Source organism: Chiloscyllium punctatum, chromosome 22 (genome assembly GCF_047496795.1).
Source record: "Chiloscyllium punctatum isolate Juve2018m chromosome 22, sChiPun1.3, whole genome shotgun sequence".
NCBI classification, from domain to species: domain Eukaryota; kingdom Metazoa; phylum Chordata; class Chondrichthyes; order Orectolobiformes; family Hemiscylliidae; genus Chiloscyllium; species Chiloscyllium punctatum.
In genome coordinates, this window is record NC_092760.1 from 38,527,421 (window position 1) to 38,552,463 (window position 25,043).

The window sequence follows — 25,043 nt, forward strand, 5'->3', positions numbered from 1 at the left end:
CCTCCCCCAAGTCCCTCCTCCCTACCTTTTATCTTAGCCAGCTTGGCTCACCCTCCTCATTGCTGAAGTAGGGCTTATGCCCGAAATGTCGATTCTCCTTCTCCTTTGATGCTGCCTGACCTGCCGCGCTTTTCCAGCAACACATTTTTCAGCTCTGATCCCCAGCATCTGCAGTCCTCACTTTCTCCCGGAGGAGAATTAGACTGACCAGAGCGTCTTAGTTGAGGACATTAAAATTCTGCGTGAGGAGTGAAAAGGAATATGGTAATAGCAGAAGATAGTATCGTGAGGGTATCATGAATATTCTGTACAGCCAAGACCACGAGCCTAATGGCTATGTCCTCAATTCAGCACCAAGATTTAGAACATCTACTGGGGCACTTGGGGTGGGGGCATGCAGTATGAGATCAACCAACTTGGCCCATTAAGGTACCAACAATTGTATAATGGCTTTCAGATCCTGTATTTCATGTAATACCATGTTTTATAGTATTTAGACTTAATATTTGACAAAAACAGCATTACAGAGAAGCCAAGCTTGAAGATAGTTCTTGAGCTTGCCTTCCCCCTCAATCACTGTATTGAATCAAGCTCTTGGATGTGGGCATAAAAGATGATAACAACGACAGATGCACGATCTGGAGAAGTGGAGATCAAGAAGGAGACCTGAAATGTGTTTTTTTTTAAACTTTAAGATTAACTAGCAGCCAAAAAGGAAGATCAGTTATTGAAGGAAAGAATCTGAACAGAAAAGTCTTGCAAGATGCCAACGAAACCAACTCTAAATCTAAATTAAAGCCATTTATGGTCACTAGTAGAGGCAACAAGTTTTTTTATCTTTAACATTGAGCAGTAAAAGCACACCAGTAGCCAAGGGAATAAATCCAGCCTGATCACTCATGGAAAGAGACCACTTAACAGTATCCACAGTGGTATCAGTTCCTCAAAGCAAAAGGAAGTAGTTTTGGATTGAATCACAAAACTATGCTGGGAAGTAGAATTAGGACTTCTGGCAGTGATGTGGCAGTTTCTAAGTATTTGTTTGACAAGGCAGGTTAGGAAAATCTTCAGGAACAGACTGCGGATTAACTGGAAATATTTCTGTAGTACTTAAACTTCAAAGTTGTTACAAGTTTCTGCTGTTTTAAATGTTGTTTCCAACGTAAAGTTTGGTTTTCATTTAGACAATGAAGATATTCTTTTTCCAGATGGCTGAAAGATTTCTAGAAGATCTGAGAGCAAAGGTTTTCAAATTGGCTTCAATCCAGGAGTCTTTTATTGGAATTTGAAATTTCAGTGCTTTAACGTGAAATTAGTTAAATCTTTGTTTCGGTGAGAGGTGAAATTTTATTTCAGCAACTGAAGTTTTATCAATTGTAATTGTTAAAAATTAATACTTTTAGATTCCCTGCTGTGTGGAAACAGGCCCTTCACCCCAACAAGTCCACACTGACCATCTAGAGAGTAACCCACCCAGCCCCATTTCCCTCTGACTAATGCACCTAACGCAATGGGCAATTTAGCTTGGCCAATTCACCTGACCTGCACACCTTTTGGACTGTGGGAAGAAACCGGAGCACCTGGAGGAAACCCACGCAGACACTGGGAGAATGTGCAAACTCCATGCAGACAGTCGCCCAAGGCTAGAATCAAACCTGGGTCCCTGGTGCTGTGAGGCTGCAGTGCTAACCACTGAGCCACCTTGCCGCCCTGTAGATATTGTAGATTTTGTTGTAGATTTTTCTTAAAAACCTGATAACATGGTGTTGAATTCACTACAAAAATACTTCGGTTGCAGAAAAAAAAAACAAGAGGTGAGTTATGTCTAACCATCTTTGATAGATTCAAAAAATATTTGAATCTCATGGGTTAAAGCTGATTTGAAAGCTTCTGTGTCAGATCTTCTAGAAATCCTTCAGCCGTCTGGAAAAAGAATATCTTCATGTGTCTAAATGAAAACCAAACTTTACGTAGAAACAGCATTTTGAACAGCAGGAACTTATAAATACTTTGAAGTTTCAGCACTACAACATAAATATTTCCAACAAAAGTTCAACAGTTTTAATCAAATAAGAATACAACAAAATGTTCCAGTAAAAGGTCATCAAAATCCTGACATTGATCATCCAAATCTAGAAAATGACAACTTTGTGGTGGTCATTTAAATCAGCTGTTCTGAATCATGAGCATAATCATTGTAGGTGTTATTTAGAGCGTTTATTGGAAAGATGCATCAAGGTCTGTCCCCAGAACAGCTTGGCAATTTGTAGAATAATTCTCTTACTTTCAAATGTTTTTACTGTTCACTTGCCATTGACTATCTCAGCACTTGTATTGCATATTCTTATCAATAAATAGTCTCTGCAGATGTCCCTTTCATGTTCTTGTTTTTTCCCGCCAATCATCTTGTCACCCTGAATCTGTTAGTTCATGCTGCAAAGGTTGTTCAGTTTTGCAACTTAGATCCTTGGCTAGGTTTATATTCCATCGTGCCTGAAATAATTGCTGCACCTCTCTTGTTTTAAAGAAAGCGCTCCTAGCTATATTTGTGCATTCTAATGTAAAAAATGTGAATTTTAAAAATGAATTCTTATCAGTTGTCTCACTTCAGTCCCTCTTGTTGACCTTGGCTAGAGCGCTCTGCACTAGGAGGTTACTCACTTAGATATTTTCTACCTGAAGGATATTGAAAGATCTGGGCTTTGTGGGTGTCACATCCCTAACCTTTAACCTTGAATCTCTTATGCCACCCCTGCAGCTAATCATAGAATAGAGCCTGGGTTTCCTAATGCTGACAGTTAAGTCCCTTTTATGTGCAACAACCCCACTTGTCTATTTTCTTGGCCACAGTGTTGGTCAGCCTCTCAGCCATCCATCCATCCCCCCACTTCCATCCATAGGGTTTGATGAGCACATATAAAATGATTATCTGTGAAACAATTATTGATTTCATGTGAAATGATCCATATCTAAAGATGGATTGTGCATTAGGTTCCATAAATCATGTCACTAAATGGTGATCTAATATCCTCAATGCCTTTATTAATGGATTCTGATTCCTCTGTCCAGGTTGTAGCAGTCAAGGAGATTTGCCAATGTTCTTGTGGCATCTCAGCAGATTCTGTGGCAAAGGTGGTATCTCCTGGTCAAACATGATTATGTAGGTCACTTTTATCCCTAATAAGTTTAAGTTGCTCAGTTCCTTGTGCCCAATCTATACCCAGGTTGGATAGCTATGTCTCAGATTTCATCTAACTAAAAGATCCTTGGAAGTTGCACAGTACTTCATAAACATGTTAGCTTAGACCTTCATTAACATATTAGTTTATAACTGGTATCAGTCATATTCTTGGTATAGTTGGCCTCAGTCTTAGTTGTATTAAACCTGCAACTTTCCTTAGGGTCATTGTGTACCCTGTCAGTTATCATAACTTCCATTCTAGCTTTCCAAAACAATCTCTTTCTGGGACTACATATGGTATTATGTTATGATATGCAACATAATCAGAACCTTAAATCAATGTGATATCTTCAAGTTGATGAACGGTATAGGATTGGGTTTCTGATGGTGTTACAGCTATGGTAGCATCAATCTCATGAAGGTCGAGAGAAGGCGGCACAGCAGTGGAAAACTGCATCAGTCAGTAACCACATGTTATGTTAAAGCATCTTGGATTAGTACAGCCTAACCTGTTGTTAATATCAATTAAGGGAAAGTGACGACTGGAGATGCTGGAAATCAGATGAAAAGTGTGGTGCTGGAAAAGTACAGCAGGTCAGGCAGCATCAGAGTAGCGGGAGAATCTATGTTCGGGCGTGAGCCTGAGGATGAAGGGCTTATGCCCGAAACCTCGATTCTCCTGCTCCTCTGATACTGCCTGACCTGCTGTGCTTTTCCAGCACCACACTTTCACTAATATCCACGCCCAATTCTTGACTGGGTTGTGCCCAAATCCTGGTTCCCTTATGAGTGGAGGTAAGTTAGTCCATCCAGGTGAAATCTTTAACCATTCCCACTTGTACCACTCAGAGCCTTTATCTCTTGTCTCTCTTCTCTCCTTTTTGGGTGGTTGCATGAGCTATCCAGAATGCAGGTAGATACTGTAACTGATGTACAGAGTGGGCACTTCTCATGCTGTTGTGGTTATCTTGATTGCTACCTGCTGGCTGCAGTTAATCTGTTAGTTTTCCTGAAACAAAATGATTAGACCTGTTTCTGGCCCACCTGTTGGCAGAAATCGATCAAGAATTGTTTACGTGGTATTGTCCACAAGTGCAGCATTTTGTAGAAAAATAAGGTATGAATCTCTACAATTTAAGGTTTTTCCTTTAACAGCCGATCTGAATAGGATATACCTGCACCAAACCTCTGAGCTGACAGGCAGTGCTGTTTCCAAACAGTAATTAATAAGTTCATAAAGGGACACTCTTATCTGTAAGATTAAGGATGAGAACTTTCTTGGTGGTGACACTGGAGCTATTCAATTTCTCATTCCTCTACTTTCACGAAATCATTACTACTTCTTTAATCACTTCCAGCAATATGTTTCGTCTCATTCTAGTGGAATATCTTTAACTCCACTTTTCACCTCATAAGTTTACAAATCTAACTATTTATATTTCTATCTATTGACCCTTTAAAATAGTTTACGTTCATTAGATTATTAATATAATCACAATCTTGTGATCTTTAAAATCACAATTAAACATTATTGATTTTGCTTGTCTGCTTAGCAGCACCTTTTTGCTTCTCAAAATTGCCCTAACTTTAAATAAACATTATTGGACTGACAGGTTCTCTGCAGTATCTAATTTAATTTTTCTTCAAAGAAAATGTTTTTTCATATTCACTGAAACCATCAAAACGATGCCTTTATTGTTTTCAGCAAATGTCATTAATGCAAATAAACTTTATTTAGGTCATGGATTCCAATTCCTTAAATGTTGGTTCATCATCTTCACATTGCCAGGAATCTTGTTATATCTGCAAGCAAAAGCAGTGAAATATTCATTCCGTCTTTAGTAGAATGGATTAATCCAGTGGCACAAAATCTTGACTTGCTAGCAGGAAGAGTTCCTTTTGTTATGCTTTGCCACTTTTGAGGAAGCATTCACTCTACAATTCATGTTCTTGTCATTTTACAATTTTTTAAAATTCCTGAAGAATAAGGGGTAAGACTGTCTCCAAGGTCCAATGAGCAGTACCATTTTCCCTTTTGAGAGTTGTATTCGGAACGATATCTTTAAATTTAACATAGAACATAGAAAAATACAGCGCAGTACAGGCCCTTCGGCCCTCTGTTGTGCCGACCGAAGCCTACCTAACCTACACTAGCCCAATAACCTCCATATGCTTGTACAATGCCCGCTTAAATGACCATAAAGAGGGAGAGTCCACCACTGCTACTGGCAGGGCATTCCATGAACTCACAACCCGCTGAGTAAAAAATGTGCCCCTAACATCTGTCCTAAACCTACCACCCCTTAATTTAAAGCTGTGTACCCTAGTAACAGCTGACTCCATACGTGGAAAAAGGTTCTCACTATCAACCCTATCTAAACCCCTAATCATCTTGTACACCTCTATCAAATCTCCCCTAAACCTTCTTTTCTCCAATGAGAAAAGTCCCAAGTGCCTTAGCCTTTCCTCATACGATCTTCTGATCCCAAGTGCCTCAGCCTTTCCTCATACGATTTTGCAAGTTTTTTTCCCCCCAAGATCAATCAAAAATCAGGATTAATCATCTATCCAAATATCTTTAAAGTACACAATCAAAACATTAAGAAAGATTATTCTAAATATATGGGAACTCTGAATCCAGATTTTAATAAAACTTCACATTTATCAAAATCCTGAATCATGATCATAATTCTAACCAGCAACCATATACCAAGTTACACTCCTAGAAAAACCTCCTTTACTCTTTAACGCTCACATGTTACATTACTTTTACATCTGTCTTCAAGCTCTGAGATGTAACAAAGTTAACACCCAAGAGCCTTAATTTGTTTAGCCAAAACATGAAGCCTTTAAACTTCCACATATTTAAACACTATCTCTGCAACAGTAACTTGATTCAATCACATGTTTGCATCAAAAACATTTGTTTAGAAACCAATAACAGTCCCTTAGAACCACAAGGGAGGAAAACAAAGTGTCTGTGTAAGTTTTCATTGATATGTCAGTTTTTCTTTTGAGTGTCAGATTTTATTGCAACACCATGCCAGGGAATATTCCTAGAAATTCCATTCACTGACACATGTATTTTCTCATGAATTATTCTTGAGTCAATATTACTACAATTTTGAGCAGAGATTTTTCACACTGTAAATATCCAATTGCTTTAATGAATCTCTACTGGCAGACATACCAAAAACCAGAGCAAAACCATTACAATCTATTCCGATATAACACGGTAGTTCCATTCCCGTGCAATCCCGCATTATAAAAAAATGCATAATTGCAGCACTATTAAATCAATGGGACTAGAATAGAGTCGAAGCCAATGCAGATGAGGAAAGTTCGCATTCTACAAATAATGGTCTAAATTCTACAATCTCGTTATAGCCAATTTGAGTTGAAGAAACCGTGTTATAGCAGAACTGACTGTATGTGCACACAATACGATGTATGTATTTTGCTTTGCAGAGTAGATTACTCTGTTACAGGGAGTAGATTAAAGTTATTCACAGGAAGTAGAAATTATCTCCAGTTCTCTTTTATGCCTCAACTTTAATTGCAGCTTGCTAGGAATGAGTCATAGAGTCCTATGACACCAAGACAATCCTGTTGGATCAAATTGGTCCATGCTGACCAAGATGTCCATCCACGCTAACCCCATTTCCCTGCACTTAGATCCTTCTAAGCCTTTATTTCTCCAAATGCCTTTTAAATGTTAACATACTCGCCTCAGTTATTTCCTCTGGCAGTTCATTCCCTTTGCATACAACACTGTGTGTAAAGGAAAAAAGTTGCCCCTCAGGTTCCCTTTTTATTCTTTCCCCTCTAACCTTCAGCTGATGCCCTCTAGTCCTCAATTTCCTAATCCTGGAGAAAACACGGAGTACATTCACCCTATCCATTGCTCTCATGATTTTAGACACTTGTATAAGATTTCCACCCCCAGTCTCCTACACTCTAAAGAAAAAAGGTGCTAGATTATCTAACTTCTCCCTGTAACTCAGACCTTTGAGTTCAGGCAGCATCCTTGTAAATTTCTTTTGTGCTCTTTCCAATTTAATAACAGCCTTCCTATGGCAAGATGACTAAAACTGAACACCATACTCCTCAACTGCAACATAACTTCCCAACTTCTTTACCCAGTGCCTTTACTGATGAAGGCAGTGTGCCAAAAAACCACTTCCACTGCCCTGTCTACCTGTAACTCCACCTTCAGAGATCTGTGCACCTGAAGTGGAAAGTCCCTCTGTTCCACTACATCCTTTAAGGCCCTACCATTTGTCATGAAACTCCTACCTTGATTTGACTTCCCGAAATGAAACACATCACACTTATCCACATCAACCATCATTTGCCATTTCTCGTTTCACTTGCCCAGCTGATCAAGATCTTGTGACAGTTGTTCTTTGTGACCAAATACAAGCACTGAGAAGCTCACTACCTTATCTCAGCAGTTGCGTGTACCTACTGCTTGTTCAACTTCACTTTAATTCCAGAATTCTCGTCTCTTTGTGCTAACTTAAATTCTGACTCCCAGGAAATCTTGTCCCATTTCTCAGCTCAGCGAAGAGAAATAGTTACTTGTTATACTCAAGGCATTCTTTCTTGGAAACTTGAGTCATGATCTCCGGTGTTTTCTTCTGCTGTGTTCTAAACTATCTACCCTGCAATGGCCAATGCATTTAGCATATGATTGTTCTTTCTCTAGGAAATGGTCTTTGCCATTTAACTCCATGCATGTGAAGCAGTCCTTCCGGTTTTACCCTTCCAGCTGTAGAAAATTCTGTTTTACCTCATAAGTAACGAAACACTATTTCTTCTTCTTTTACCCATCTGATTCTTTTTTGTGAACCTGCCCCTCCAATTTTATCCTGCAGTCAATTTTCTTCAGTTTACCTTGAACAGTTGAACAGTCTTGTTTACTCACTGACCGAAGAGGCTATTATGATGTCACTCCACCTTCAACTATTGCACCCAAAGATGCTTTCTTTGGTTCAGATCCTCTTATCAGCTGCCCATCTCAAAAGCTGATCACCTTAACTGCTGGGCAGTAAAACGGTCATTGGTCCTTCCTTTGTCAATGTTTGATCTGGTGTCACTAACCAATGTTATGAAAACCTTCCTTGGTGCCAATTTGTGGTGGATTTAAACAGCTACTTTGAGTTTTGGGCACAATTCTGATATGCACTTCTAAATAAAGTCTTTTGAGAATGCGTCTTGGTAAAAGTCCATTTTAGTATCTCAAATCAGCCTGACAATTTGATTTTTCATGTATTACTGAATTGTTTTTACAGTTTATTTATCATTAACTATCTTAGCATTTACATGTTTTTAAACAGGGTCTGCCCAAATCCCTTTCTTGTTTTCATTGTGTCCTGTGTAGCCCCTTATCATCTGAGACATGATTCAAGCTGTGAAAGTTTTCAGTTTCGTAACTTGTACTTTTAGCGAGATTTCCACATTAATTGGCAAGATGGGATATGAAACCAACTGTATTGGCTGCATTTTCCTTTGTGTTTAAAGAAGGTACTCATAGCTACATTGTGAACTTTTCACCTTTGATTAGACAGACAATCAATTATAAATCTTAATCAATTGTCACTTCAACTTTAAATGCCGACCAAAAGTCAGTTAATGTAACACCATGCACCACATCAGATCTTTCTATCCGAGCGATTTCAATTGCTAGATCAGCAAAGTGGAAAATGTAAAGAGTACAATTCTGAAGATTTTGAACAGCTTCGGCATTGGATGCAGAACAGGTTAGCACAGATTAGTATGGGGACAGCATCACATCATTATGTGGACAACAGATAGATGAGAAACAAATTACATTTTCAACGACCAAAACAGTTTATGGTCAATGTTTCACTTCAAGAACAAATATGGCATCATTAAGCTTCAATAATAGATCCAATTCTCAGATCCAACTATAGAAACTGAAAATAAAGAGTTCATTTGTGACAGTCTTTAGTTTATTAGTTGTTAATTAACTTGAATCAAAAGAGCGTCTAACTGTTGAAGGGTAATCCAAGTAGCATGGATCCAATCAAGAAAATTGTTCAAGAAGTATTTTACTGTAAAGTTCCATTTTGTTGCAGAGCATTGTATGGAATGTTGACTACTTGATGCACAATAGAACAGTCAGAGGAAGCGAGACCTCTCATTTGAAAAATGTACCATATTTCATAATGTTGTAATATAAAGTTATAACACTAATGTAAAAGCCCTAAGCATTCTCGTGCAGGAGGATCTTGTCGCAGGTGTTGTTCCAAAGCCCCACATCAAAGACAAATTGTTTAGCCAAACACCAATGCTATATTCATTGAAGGAAAAAAATCACTTCTTGAAGATGTGCTGCAGTCTGAACATAGCAAACACAAAACCAAATTGTTTCCAAGCCAGCATGTCTATACATGGTTTGAAACAAATCAACACTGAAATAGAAAACTTTCCTAATAGGAGAATTTTCTATGAATAGTTAGCATCACTTTTCTCTAATTCACCCAATCCAATTGCTAGTGACCGAAGAAACCACCTATGTTGCCCATCAGTTTCAGCACTTACATCAGTGCAAGACACTTCAGCAATCACCTATTGTAATGGATGTCAGGAGAGGAAAAAAGAGGGAGCTGACCAATGTTACCTCTAATGTTTCTATACTTTGTCAGACTTTCCTGACCCACATACTAAGACAAATGAATTGAAGACTTGGAAAGGAATAGGAGATATATATAGAAAGAATATGCAGCAATTATAATAATCCAGGTGATGCATTTAAAATATTTATATAATGTATTTCTTATGGGGTGGAGAAGGAATGGGGGCAGGTGTTGGTGTATGAGCTTTGGGACACTGGAGCAGTCTTATGTCATAGAGCTGCTCCTCACTGAGCATAAATAGCACACTGAGCAGAGATAAGAAAGAAGGTAGTGATATCTACAGATACAAAGTTGGAGTAGACCAACTAGCAATTGGTCTAGCATTGGAATAGTTTTTTAATAAATTAACAGTATATTTAGAGCCTGATATGTTTCCTAATTCTGTGTATTGTAATATTTGGTCTTAGTATGTAATAAACACTTATAAGAAGTTAGTCTGCAGGCTGTTCTTAACCGTACCTTCTCTTTGACCATTATATCTTGAACCCAAGCTCTTAGATATGGGCATTAAGACTCAATGACCTAGATGGGACACATAAAAAAGTTCTGCTTTGACAGTTTGACAAATTGAAGACCAGAACCTAGAGGGTTATAATGTCCTGGATTATTACCTGCCTATTGGCAGAGGACACACAGATTAGCAGAGTTAATATGAAGCTCAAACGACATGTGGGGCAAATGGGTTCAAGTTCATGGAGCGCTACCATCAGTATTGGAGAAAGTGGGAGTTGTACTTTTAAGATGGCCTTTACAAAGATGCGTCTATGTAACAAGGGTTAGGTTCTGAATACTGAGGGGGCTAAATGAAGGGGTTGTACTGTTGTCAAAGATGTCATCAATGCAATAGTTAAAACTTACTTTGATTTAGGAAATTAGGATGTAGAATTAATTTAGGTGGAGAAGAGAGATATTATCCTTAAGAGAAAGAAGTCTCTTGTGGACATGGTCTATAAATCCCTTAACAAGTAGCAACATATAGAATGAAATATATGAAAAGAAACTTTGTTTGTAATAAATGGAAAGTAATAATCATGGGTGATTTTTAAACTGCAAGCATCAAACTAAGTTTACTAGCCGGGATGACTTCATCAAATAATTTTGAGAGCGCTTCTTGGAGCAGTGCAGTCTGTATGAGTAAAAAGATGCAAAACTGGGGGCAAAATTTAAAAGGAACTGCAAAGCAAGTAATCCCTAATTTACAGTTTGAATTTAATCCCTGGATTGCAAATTGAGTCAATAGCAAATTCATGTGCTCTTTTTTTAAAAGAAGCATTTGCTTACAATGCTCAGATTCACTTGAGTGAAATTAATTTTATTTCTTAGGGTACTGACAACAGTACGGAGGAAGTAGGAGGTGGTCTGTTGGGTGTACTTCACCTGAACTACTTTGAGACCAGTATCCTGACAAGTTGAAGAACTAAAGTTGTAGTGTGAGGCTTGAAATGCAATAGTTGAGGTGAGGGATTGCAAAGAGAGAGAGGTTTCAGTGAGTCTAAATTTTAAAAAATCTAGAGTCCAAGTCAATAGTGCAAGATAACAAACCTCTGATAGGAAATACAGGCCATAAAAATAGATGAGTCCACCAGCAAATAAAGTCAGGCTTGAAAAAAAAAATGGTGAAAGGACTCATTATCTGAAGGCATGCAGTAACCGTAACAAAATAACTGAGCCAATTGCATAAGTAGAAAAAAAATTGATATGATCATCACAGAAACGTGATTGCAAGGTGACTAAGACGGGGAACTGGATATTTTGGGAAATTTGACATTTTTGAAGGTGGGCAAAAAAAGAAGTAGAATCGCATTGCTGATGGAGATGGAATGGCACAAAACAGCATAGATTTGGAAGATCAAGCTGTGGAATTGGGTTGGATGGAACTAATAAACAGCAAATGAAGTAAACCACAAATGACAGTAGTCCACATGTCGCCTAACTAACTACTATGTCGGCTATCACAGCTAGAAATTATAAATCATTGAAGCTTCTGAGAAAGGTACTGCTAATTGCTTTGTTCAGTGACATTTTATGATACTTATTACTTTGCAGCATCACACTTAAATTATTTCAATGGAAAAATAAGTTTTTATAGTAACATCTACACAACTTTTGATTTCAAGATGTAAGTATTTTCCGCAACAGGAAATACAATGACTTAAAATAATAAAATAAGATCCAAAACAAAGCTATACTAAAGTTAAGAATAACTCTGCAACGTATTATGTGGAGTCTTATACCTCTGATCCAAATCCTACCCAAACCACCCGTGTACTTTTTGATTATATAAAAGGTATCTAGTATTATTTAAATGTTATTTGCCTGCAGCTATATGTTCCTTTATAAGGAAACTTTGGGTGGGTATGTACCTGCCATACATCCCTAAACATGGTAATTTGTCTTTCTGACCTAGTAAATTTTTGGCATTGTACTCCCAACGTATTGGTTTCGTTTCTCAAATTGTAGTCTCATCACTACCTGTTGACAAAGATACTTTATTTATATTTGAATAAGCTTCAAGCTTGAAACAAATTTGGAAATAAATTTCACAAAAGAAATTATCAAATGGAAAAATTATTTCTGCTGAAATTCCTAATGAAGAACCTTTCCTACAGAGGAAAATGCATGTCCCTTGTGCTTTAATCTCTATTTTGTTGGAAGTTACACAGTTTGAAAAGTGTAAGCCTAAGCATAACCTTGTTTGCTATATTAGAATTATATTAGGTTCATGAGAAATATGCAAATCTTTTCTCTTCCAGTATGAGGTGGAGGAAGGTGAAGAAGGTGAAGAGGAGGTAAGAAAGTATACAGTAATAGATTTTATTTTTGGCATATTATAGCTGGCACCCTCTCTAGGAGTTTCCTTTTCTCTTCAGAAAAATGTGGGATTATTTACTTTGCCCTCAAAAACGAGCATCTAATGAAATTGACTTTTTTTCTTTCCAAATATCAGGTTATTAACAAAACAAGATCAGTTTTCAGTCTGAAGTGTACCTTTCTGATTAATCCTGATCATCTTCCTGAATAAATAATCTCAGGCCAAAGGGTTAACCATTTCACACAGATGAAAAATTTCTTCATGCAGAATATTGTGAATATTTGAAATTAGCTACCCTTGAGAGCTGTGATTATTTTGTTGATCATACTAAAAGGTTTTTGGCTACTAACTGAACCAAGATATGTGGGGCTAAGTGGGAAAGTGAAACTGATGCCGAAGTTTGTATTAACTGGCAGTGTAGGCTGAAGACTAAATGGTACTTCCTTCTCATATTTATCCTCATTTTTAAGAAATGTAGCACTATCCTGGACAGCTTGACTGAATTAGCATCTTTCCTCCAGGCTATGCTCTCCTTTCTTTGATTTGGAGCAAATCGTGTTGAGGTAACTGCTCTAGGTAAAGTAACAGCTGGGCATGTGGCTGTGCAGCAGGGAATGGAGCAGTAATGCTAGGTTCGCATATGTTCCGGTTGTGCATCTGCATTGTAAGGAATGAAGCAACAGTGCTGAGCATGTGGTTGCACTTGGAAATGCAATGATGTTGCTCGTGTGCAGTTGCATTGTAGGGACTGGAAGGATAGCACATGTGCTTATGGGAGTGGAAAGTTAGCACAGGCAAAGTCGTCATTATTATAACTACCTGAATTTCATTTGTTCAAAGGTGTTGACTTGGCTTTTCATAAAATGAGAGCACAGAAGTCCACTGAGTTGGTTAATGGATTAGCCTTACTTTCCTGCACTTTCTTTCCCTCTAACCTTGCAAATTCTTTTCTTTTGAAATGTGTCCCATGCTGTTGGAAGCTACTATTGTTGGACATGCTGACTCTATGGTTTTAGTCAGTATGTTTGGTAACAAGATGTTTTAATCATGCCAAGTTTTTAATTCTGTAATGACTACTTGGATTCTTTTAGAGCAAATTGCAAAGTTCAAAACAGTAGTCTGCTTATCTGTTTGGGTTGGTGGGGTAGGGGAAGGAAGAGGTGGAATTGATTATTTTGAAATTTGGTGGAACGGTGGTATAATTGTTTTTGGATAGAGAGGGGGGAGCTAACTAGCTTTTGTGAAAGCCTGGTGATTGGAGCACTCCACTCAAGCAAGCACTCATAGACACGATGTGTTTTAGGGAAATTCCATCGTGCTACTCATTCTTATTTGAAGAGTGATATGCCTTTAAGATTTTTGTTTCCTCTTTGGAGATTATTCAATTAGTCTAAAAGAGCAAATCCTTTGCTTGATGTGATGGTTTAGATAGTTTAATATCTATTTTTGATAACCATGGTAACTGGTAAATTGATGAAGGTCTTATCACTCATGGGCACTTTCTATTACTGAGTTGTAATAGAGGAAAAGCAGTTTACTGTGGAAATGAACTTCTTTGTAATCAAATATTTCAATCTGTTCCCTTAGTTTTATTCCCACAGGAGGCAGAAACTTTGTGGATTCCCTGTCTAATTAATTTTATATTTGTTTTCATTTGATATTATCAATTTAGCTGATAGTATTGATGAATAGTTGACAGAGTTGGAATGCTTAAAGTTCAGTTGTAAACTTGTGATGGATTAGTTAGTCACAACAGCAAGTGCATGACAGTTGGTCTTCATTCTTTTGTGTAAGATAGGGGAAAAAAGTGATAGTTTCTGTTTCTCATTATGGTTCCTGGATGAATAAATTTGTGATACAAGACTGAGCTCTACTATACTGTTCATCAAATAGACAAAGTGGTGGACAATAAAGGAAAACAGGGTTTTTAAAAAAAATGTTGAACAAAGATTTATAAATAAAATAATTCCATGCAGATTTAAATCACCTTTTAAGTGTTTGATGAATTTCACTGTATTGTAGCACAGTCTTTAGAAGGAAATAGAGAATGAGACAATTTGATCAGGACATGAAGGTATAATAATTCATTTGTCATTTTGAAGACTCTCTTCACTTATAGATCATTCTTTCACTGCTACTTTTTTTAAGAAAGTCAACTTGAGAAGTGATAGTGATGAATTTGTTGGATCATTAGGTTTCTGATCAGTTCACCTGTAAAGCAGTGTAATTGAGAACTGAAATACTGCTGGTGGGAAGGTGTATTTGCAGTGTGATAAGTTTATATATGAGCTATTCATTTAAATATAGGTGCCAGATTTCTATTAGGAAATGTTGACTGGATGTGTATTTAAGTGCAAGTCTGTTAATATGGGTAGTAGATATAATTTTGTTTTATAAAACAGAGTAAAACACCTATTGACTGGTTAGCTTCAATTGAAGGGCATTAATGAAATTTCTAATCTTGCTGTGGACAAAGTGATGATCAGTCCACTGATCTGTATTGTCCAAAGGTACGATCTTGGAGGAATTAGAGCCCTATCCCTTCACTCCACACCCACAACTCCTCTTGGTACCAAAGCACCCTACACTTGAATTTTCCTCATTTTCAGACCTCTGCGTTAGAGCTGAAATTGGATCTATAGTGTGATATGAGAGCTACAGAGGAACTTTGCAAGCAATGCATTGTGCTGCCTTGTCAAATTGGAATGATGTAGACATTCCTGAATTATGTTTTCCACAAGCTTTCAGTGTGTCATTTTTGCAAAGGAAATTCTTATTTATTGTGTCACGTCCATAACTTGAGGAAGGCATGATATTTGGTGTTTGGAAAATCTTGCTGCAAATGATGCATTTTCCTCATGCATTCTGCCGGCAATGTGCTAATTTTGAAAAATGTATCTGGATTGGTAATGTTTTACTGCCGCATTAATAAAATACCCTGTAATTTGGGTGGAATACCCTGAGGTAGCTGTTTTTGTTGATCTAAAATAGTGTCACAGAGCTGGGAAATAGTCATAATTTATGGTGGGTTTTAGGTGTTAAGCTGGCAACTTGTCAGGCACTGGTTTGGCCCACTTCAATTTGACTAAGTGGCATCAAATTCCACATTAATGATGTGAAACTTTCTTTTAACAGGATGATGATGATATTGAGGAGGAGGGGGATGAAGATGATGATGCTGAGATTGATCCTAAAGTGAGTTTCTTTCAGAAAGTTTGAATTTAACTGACAATCAACTTAGTTTTAAACAGCAAACATCTGGAAGTGCTGAGAATATGAAGCTGAAACAGAAAATGCTGGAAACACTCAGGAAATCACGTGAAGTGTGCTAAGTTATCTATTGCCTGTTTCTAGCATTTAAATATTTTGTTTTCTTTTAATCTATTTTTCTCTTTGTTCTGTTCTATATATATCCCAGAATTTCAAACTGCTCTTTAAACTTTTGGTATGTTGGGTATTTAAATTTGTTTCACAAGCAGTTATTGCTTAAAACAAAATCCAGTCCCAGAGTTAAATGCGCTTGCATATTTAGCAGTAATCTATCTATCTCATTTCTAATTTTGTTTTCAGAGTTACCCCTTAACATTAATACAGTTTGTCTCCTTGCTCTCAAGTTGTTGCTTTAGACAGCTGGATCCAATCTGAAGCTTTATCATTTTCATTGCCATCTTTTTCAAACCTTTGTGGCTCCTGGTTCACTCGTGAAATTTAATGACTTTATTTAAGATTTGGCACGGTGACACTGCCGGAAGGAAACTACCTGTCTAGCAACAAACAGGTTTAGTTCATTGTTTCTTTTTTGTTTAGGTGCCACCAGCCTGTATAAAACACAATTGAAACTATCATTTTCTGCGCCAACCCTCCCATCCCCCATGTAACCAATGGATTGTGATCAAAGTCTAACTGTAAAATTACAACATCGTTGACCTTATTTCCTGGAGTGCTTTATGCATAACACAGGTCCAAGCCTATTAAGCTAATATTGGTCATCACTCCAAGGCATCACTCACTAGCCGGGGCTGAGCAACAAGTTTTTTTGTGTTTTTGTGTGTTCCTTCTTGAAATTTGGGTGAGATGAGAAATGTTAGTCTTATTTGCCCAATCCAAATTGTTTTGAGAGCAGTAAGAATCAACCATGGTATTGGGATGGTGATGTGCCAGTCTAGGTAGGACCAATTAGGAATCAGTGGGATTTGTCGACCTTTTAGCGAAAAAACAGTTTTTCAAAGTTAATTTGCAGTCGTATCTCACCAGATTTATTGCATTCAGTTTCACAACTTGCATTGGTGCGATTTCAAGACTTCTAGATTATTGGTCCACTCCCATAATCACTAGATTGCCAAATCTTAACTTAGAAATACTATTTAGTTTAGTAAACTGATGTGTGCTGAACTGAGTATTAGCAGGCATGCAAAAATGTATTGCACGTTCATTTTATTTAAAAGCACCATGATTCTTGCATTGTGTTTTAAGGTTTGAAACTGATTTTTCTTCTGGCTAGTCCTTATTTGCTTCTGCGGTGTCTGTACTTGCAAAGCCAAATAAGTAACATTATTTAAGAGATAGACCTTTTTTCTCTTTTTGGTGCATAACAGTTTTATGTTTTTTAGATTTGTTGCTCTGTGCTTACTTGACACCTTCATCAACTGCAACGTATTACTTGGGAACAATGGTCTTGAAGAGCTTTATGCTGCAAAGCAAATTTGCATGTAGATAGTTCCCTATCCAACTCTATTTGCATGTCTACTGTCTAAATGTAGTCAGTCTTTCTCATATTCTTAAGATTTGTTTTTGAGTTCTACCTGTTTGATCCTTTCCTTAAAGTTATGGTTTATTGAACGACACACATGGTACTTTCAAAAGTTAACTCTGTCTCTTGCATTCAAGCATTAACTTTAAAATTTGAAATGTTTAATTTTAGATAATTGATTACAAAGTTCTAAGTTCTGTATTTACCTATCCTATTCTATACAGTCAGTCTCCAAAGCCCACATTCTTTATCATTTGCTAATCCACATCACTACTGGGATTCTTAAGTTCTATGTAATAAGTGTTTTGATCCAGCAGTTTAAAAAAATTCTTCAGTTCTGTAGTTCTATGTGTTGCTTTCAAATGCTCTTGAAATTTACCAAACTGTTGTAGTTAATTTACGTTAGTACATGCAGGGCATGCTGATTGCAGGAGTAGAAATTGATTATTGCTAGGGCAAGGCTAATGCTTCTGTTCAAATGTTCATATGTTTTTCAAATTGACAAATGTGCCTTTTCTTATTGGCTGATGCATACTTCAAAATAGTTTTTGAGCTGTTTCCCATTTTATAGTAGGTGTCTCACCACCCCCGATAAATCAATAAACAAGTGGCATGTGCTGCCATAGGTGTCTTTAGAAGTCGTTATTCATAATTCAGTATTGTAATCTGAGAAGTAATTACTTGTAATTGCGAAAACTTTTAAAATGGTAAGCTAGTAGTAAAGGAAAGAAGTGCATTTGAAGTTGAAATGTAAGGTATTGATATTGAATTTTAAGCTTTATAGGAGTTTAAATAGGGAAGTTAGAATCTAAAGTATCTCATTACCTTCAGATGTCAGCTTTCAGATTTGTTTCAAACTTAAATTATGCAGTTCCAACTAATTGTTTCTTTAACCTGATTCCACTAACATAATTTACTGTTAGTTTGTCTCATGGTTAGTGTTCCTTGCTATAGCTGCTAACAGTCTTTCAGCATTGTAATTAATGTAACAAAGTGTACTTCCGATGAGTTGACGAGGGTAAAAATTCCCTATTACTTGCAGATTCTAATATAAGAAAGTATTAACATTATAATTGTACCATGAGCAACTCATAACTAAATTTAATTGTTTCTGAAACTGTTCAGAATTTTAACAATTCTGTTGCATTGCTCTAATCTTTATTTCGGCACTTCTGCCTCTTACGGTCTTTACATGGGGCTCACTGATTTTCTCGAAAGCAAATTTGAATGGCTGCTTTATAATGTAATTCTATTTAAATATTGCATCACATTTCCGTGGGAGTAGGTTCAATCTATTCTGTTTACTAGTCTTTAAGCTGGCAAGTGCTTTCTTGCCCAAGGAATATACAGGACAGGGGTCTGTATCTAGTTCACTGTAATTCTGATATGTAGCTCTGAAAATTTCTTGTGTACATCAAAATAACAAACACTACCAATATCTTTACATATAGCTGTATTTAAACTACAGAAAGCAGAGTTTTTAATCTATGAAACCACTGATGTTAATGTGATGTAAATGAATGGCAGTGTCTGTATAGTCTCATAATTGTCACTTCCTAAAATATGCTCTTAAATTGATTGTAGTTGTAGAGCGGATCCTTCATGAAACTTTCTGCAAGCAGTATTATACAAGAATTTCTCTTTTTGCTGATGGCATCTGGAGTTAAACAGCTGCCCTCCTCTGAAATATTGTGCTGCTAGCATTCTAGTATAGTTCCTTATTGAGCACATTATTCCAAAAGAAATAGGGTCTACATGATGTTTAAAAGTAACAATTTGAATTACCCTTAATTCATATTTGTGTTATTTACATTGGATAACTCAATTTTTAAACCAAAGTGATTTGCAACATTTTGGGTGCACTGGAGTAGTCGCAGTGTGACTGAAGATGTGAGAGAGCATAATTGCATCTGAAAATATGCAAGTATAGTTCCTAAAAATTATGGTTCTTCACAAATCATCATGTTTCATTATTTGCTGTTATGCCATTTAGAAGTTGTCTTTCTTTTTGGTATGTTCCTGGCTAAATAAATTGCAAGTATTTTCTTCTGGATTTAGGTTAAGGGTATCCCATTACAATTCTTCAATTAATGTGGGCACGTTACAATATTCTGTTACTCATTACAATTCATGTTATTTATAGGAAAAAATAATTTGCATAGGCAAATGTTGATATCCAACATTGATCAACTGTTGATAGCCAGTCTGACCAGGCCTTAAATTATCTCTGTTGTGGACTTAAATATTTCAGCAGTGCAGAAGGTATTATAGTCAGTTTTTGATAGACTGGATACCATTTAGAGCTTGCCTAGCCCTGATTATTTAATTTCAGTGACATTAATATTGCCTATTTTGTTCTGAATTTTCCCCTACTTAGGTATAATTCATATCTCAGTAAAACAAATTACGTTTCTAGGTAAGGGAATTTTCTGCCTTATTTCTATGATCATCCTTTGTTTAACCTTGCTTTTTATCTTTAGTTACAATTGAACTCACTTTTTAGAGCTGAACCAATTTGATTTTCAATTTTATTAATAACTCCTTATTTAGTTTAGTCTGATTTAGTTCTCAGTATTGTTCAATTGTAGATTTGTATTTAAGTCTATTCATTTCATTTCTGTAAGAATGCTTTGGAAAAGCTTTTATACTGAAAAGGTTTTAAAATCTTAATCCGTAATATATAGCATTTTCACAATCTAAAACAAATCAATATAATGGAAATCTCAACACTTGACTGATTAAAGAGTGTGAAAAGCATTCAAACTAACATTAATTTTTGACACGAAAGTAGAATCTTTAAAAAATCAAATTGGTTGAGTGTGGAGGTGAAAACAGTCGCAGGAGATATCTCTTCTCAACTTGTTTCTGGTATTAATCTTTACTAAACATCTTTATCTTATTTTGATACCATTGGATAGGTTCCAGCATACAACTACACTGAAAGCTCTACTAGGTGGCTTCTGATGCTGGTGTGCAGGTATTCAGAGCCATAAATAGGGTTCGGGTCAGTAAACTTTGTTGTATCCCGCACCTGATGCCATTTTTTAAAATCTCTCTCGATTTGAACCAAATTGGCTGGATGCTGGTGTTCTTTTCAAATTTCAGAAAAATTAGCATACCCATGACACTTGACTCAGGACATGTTCAATATTTTGACCTTTTCTCTTGCATTTATACCCAGGCCATTATCAGACTTGGGAATGAGGATAACTATGTAGATTTATCTTGCCAAAGCTAGATGTGTAGTCACATTACAAGGTTTGCTGCTCCTGAGATGTGCCTGGCACTGTCTAGCAAAATTGTTTTATTCCCCCATCATAATCACCTGGGTCTGCTAGCTTTTGATGTCTCAATCTTTGCTTCTCAAATGTCCAGTTTTTGGGTTGTTCTGTTTGCCCTGAGTCTGTTCACATAGCTCAGGATGAGGTACCTATTAACAACAAAACACTCCTATCAATTCTATTCCATATGTAAGACTGTTAGATTGGAAATTTTTGAATGCTTCCTTCAAGTCATATTCATCATTATAAAGTAATGACTCAATAATTCAAGATGCAGTCAGTAGTAATTACAAGAATTTCCCTGATCTTTAACCTGAGACTTCATTGAGTTCAAAATAGATGCTGAGAAAACCATAGTCATTTGAATATGTCATTCAGACTTCCCTTTTGACTACCTTGTATTGCTGAGAGGACAGGTTATACTGAGGGATAGTTGGAGAATGAAAAAAAATTAGAAAATAATGCTCATCTGTGAGATAATGGATTCAATTGGCCACCAGTCCACAGCTACTGACCAGGACAATTTGTACTTTTCTGCCCGCATCTGATGTCTCAGTCATTACTCTCTTTGGTTCTGTTCTGTTTTAAGTGGCTTGCTTGGCTGCTTCTAGGGCATCACGGGTGTCTAGTTAGGTGTAAATTAGCTTGAATAGGAATGTCATAAGGAACATTGAACCAGTTAGATTTTTGCAATGCCCATTAATTTTTCGGCATATAAATGACCAGTTCTACTAAATTAATTCATGTTCGCAATTCACAATTGTGGAATTTGACATCTGACTTTCAGTTGCAAGGTCAGTACCACTTCAGTCCTGTTTCTCAGTTGCAATGAGTGTTAATCCGTTGCACAATGTTCAGAATTATCAGTGTTCAATCAAATTAATTCTGTCAGGTCAATGCCATTTTGGCTGATCCTTTTGCATCCATTTCCATCATATTAAGAATTCTTTGATAAATGGGGAATGGGAGTTGAGGAAGATTTATGGCCAGGATGCACATATCGGTTGTATTAAACATTTTATGTTGAATTTACTGAGACTTTTAATCTTTGTGGCAAAGATATCAAATCTCCAATCTTTCCAAAATTCAACTAGCCCAAATAGAAGCACTCGAATATCACAGCACTCATTGGCTATCATATTGTGAAGGTTATCCCTCTCCTTGCTTTTGAGTGAATGCTACAAGAGTGAGACCTTGTTTGCAAAGTTCTAACTTGGGTTAAATTGGACTTATGGAATCCAATACGTATGTTTTGAACAAGTCTAGATCAAGTATCAGATCATGAGCTGTAAGTTCTACTTCAGAGTAGAAAGCACATCTTGTGGAAGTAGAGTAACGACTTCTTTTATGGAAACTATTCCGGAAGTCATTTCTCCCTTGATCTGATTATGTTGGTTCTATGGAAATGCAAATGAATGGCACAAAATTTGCTCTTATCAACATCACTAATTTCTGGTCATGACAAGAACCAAATTTATCTGCCATTACAGTAAGTGTTCATTGTTGATATCCAGAGCTGCAATATCTTTGGCTAGTAGCATGGTTATTCAAACTTGTTGATTTATTGTTTATATCTTCTCTTATTGAAGGTGACATTTCATTCATATTTGTAACCTTTAACTTTTAAATGTGATAGTTTTCTTTTCTGAATTATACATGACTAGGCTTATTCTCTCAGCCCCATGAGTTAATTATGGAAATTTAATTGTATCCAGTCCATTTTCTCTGCTCTATGTATTACTGCTTTCATGAACTATAGTGTGCAATTGAGTGTCTTTTCCTGTTTATTATCATGTAAAATTGATTGCATTTATTTCTAAATGGGCCCTTTAATATATTGTTGACCTACATTTCTAAAGCTTTTGACATGCAACTTGTAGCTTATTGCCTGGGAAGTGGCACTCTGATGTTACTTCTACCAATGTCATCTACTGCATCCGTTGCACCTGGAGTGGTCGTCTCCACATCGGGGAAACAGGACACTTTCTTGGGCATCATTTCAGAGAACATCTCTGGGGCACCTGCACCCACCAACCCCACTGCCCTGTGGCTAAACACTTCAACTCACCCTCCCCCTCCCACTCCATCAAAGACATTCAGGTCCTGGGCCACCTCCATCGCCAAACAGTTACCACCTTATGCCTGGAGGAAGAATGCCTCATATTTCACCTTGGGGCCCTGCAGCCACATGGGATAAATGTGGATTTCAACAGCTTCCTCATTTCCCCCCCTGCCACCCAACCCACATTATCCCAGTCCCAAGTCTCCAACTCCGCACTGCCCTCTGGACCTGTCCATCACTCCCCCTCTGACCTATTACCTTCTCCCCCAGCTTCGTCCAGCTATCGCTTTCACAGCTACCTTCCCTCACCCCCAACCCCACCCCTTTCCATTTATCTCTGGGCCCTGGCCCACAAGCCTCATTCATGATGAAGGGCTTTTGACCAAAATGTCGATTCTTCTCCTTGGATGCCGCCTGACCTGTGCTTTCCAGCAACACACTCTCGACTAATGTTAGTTTTAGCCAACAATAGGTGAGGTGCAGGATGAATATCGGACTCATCCCACGTCAGTAAACAACTCAAACTCAGGTTGTAAGTTTGTTCACTGAGCTGGAAGGTTTGTTTTCAGAAGTTTCGTCTCTATGCTGGGTAACATCAGTGAGCCTTCGATGAAGTACTGATGTTATGTCCCACTTGCTCTCAAGGTGGATGATAGCATTGGGGTTGGTAAATGGGATCCAAATCTGTTTATTGACGGCATTCCAGTTTGAATGCCAGGAATTCCTGAGTGTCTCTATTTAGCCTATCTGAGGATGGATGTGTTGTCCCAGTCGAAAGTGTCCGACTGCATCTGTACATAAGGATACTAGTGATAGTGGGTCATGTCTTTTGGTGGCTAGTTTTCTACCTGTCTGTCCAATGTAGTGTTTGTTACAGTCTTTGCATGGTATTTTATAAATTACATTTGTTTTGCTGGGTTTTTTTGTGCAAAAGAGGAGGAGAACAACAATAACAGACTCCCCTTCCGAGATGTCACATTAGAACAAGCAGTTAATGGAGAATTTCAGACCAGCGTCGACAGGAAAGTAACACACACAGACCAGATGCAGACCAGACCATAGATCCAGAAGCAATCATCCCAACACCCACAAACTGAGCTGCATCAAGACATTATTTAAATGGGCCACAACACACGAGCAGCGGAAGAAAAATATCTATACAGCATATTCAATAAGAACGGGTACCCAATACACACAGTCCACCAATTCCTAAACAAGCAGACAGAATGTGCCCAGACACTCTAGCCACATTACCATACATCAAGGACATCTCTGAAATACCAGATTACTCTGACCCCTTGGCATCATGGTAACCCACAAACCTACCAACATGCTTAAACAGCAGCTGATGGGCCTAAAAGATCCTATACAAACAATCAGCAAAACAAATGTCATTTACAAAATACCGTACAAAAAAAAACACCACATCGGACAGTCAGGCAGAAAACTAGCCACCAGGATACACAAACACTAACTAGCCACCAAAAGACATGACCCACTGTCACTAGTATCCTTATGTACAAACGAAGAAGGAAACCACTTTGACTGGGCCAACATACGCATCCTCAGACAGGTTAAACAGAGGGAATCGCGCAAATTCCTAGAGGCCTGGCATTCAAACCGGAACTCTGTCAATAAACACGTCAATTTTGACCCCATTTACCAACCTCTGAGAAAAATAACCGGAAATACTATCACCTACCTTAAGAGACCTAAGGCACGCAAATAGAATGTGGAACGTATCACCAGCACTTAAGAGTCATAGAGGTGTACAGCATGGAAACAGACCCTTCTGGTCCATGCTGACCAGATATCCCAACCCAATCTAGTCCCACCTGCCAGCACCCGGCCCTTATCCCTCCAAACCCTTCCTATTCATACACCCATCCAAATGCCTCTTAAATGTTGCAATTGTACCAGCCTCCACCACTTCCTCTGGCAGCTCATTTCATAAACGTTCCACCCTCTGCGTAAAAAAGTTGCCCCTTAGGTCTCTCTTATATATTTCGCCTCTCATCCTAAACCAACTTCTAGTTCTGGACTCTCCGACCCCAGGGAAAAGACTTTGTCTATTTATCCTATCCGTGCCCCATATAATTTTGTAAACCTCTATAAGGTCCCCCCTAAGCCTCCAACGCTTCAGGGAAAACAGCCCCAGCCTGTTCAGTCTCTCCCTGTAGCTCAGATCCTCCAATACTGGCAACATCCTTGGAAATCTTTTCTGAACCCTTTCAAGTTTCACAACATTTTTCCAATAGGAAGGAGACCAGAATTGCACGCAATATTCCAACAGTG

The 25,043-nt window shown here is 37.6% G+C and overlaps 1 protein-coding gene across 5 annotated transcripts in view; it reads left to right on the forward strand.

Moving 5' to 3' along the window:
* Positions 1 to 25,043, forward strand: part of nap1l4b (nucleosome assembly protein 1-like 4b) — a 121,651-nt gene that overhangs the window by 87,148 nt on the left and 9,460 nt on the right. For 4 of the 5 annotated variants that reach the window (XM_072592061.1, XM_072592063.1, XM_072592065.1 and 1 more), the window contains exons 13-14: positions 12,597 to 12,632; positions 15,791 to 15,850. In XM_072592061.1, coding sequence (XP_072448162.1) covers positions 12,597 to 12,632; positions 15,791 to 15,850 — 96 coding nt within the window. Of the gene's footprint in view, positions 1 to 12,596; positions 12,633 to 15,790; positions 15,851 to 19,782; positions 19,822 to 25,043 lie in introns of all 5 variants that reach the window. The other variant, XM_072592062.1, reaches the window with a different exon arrangement.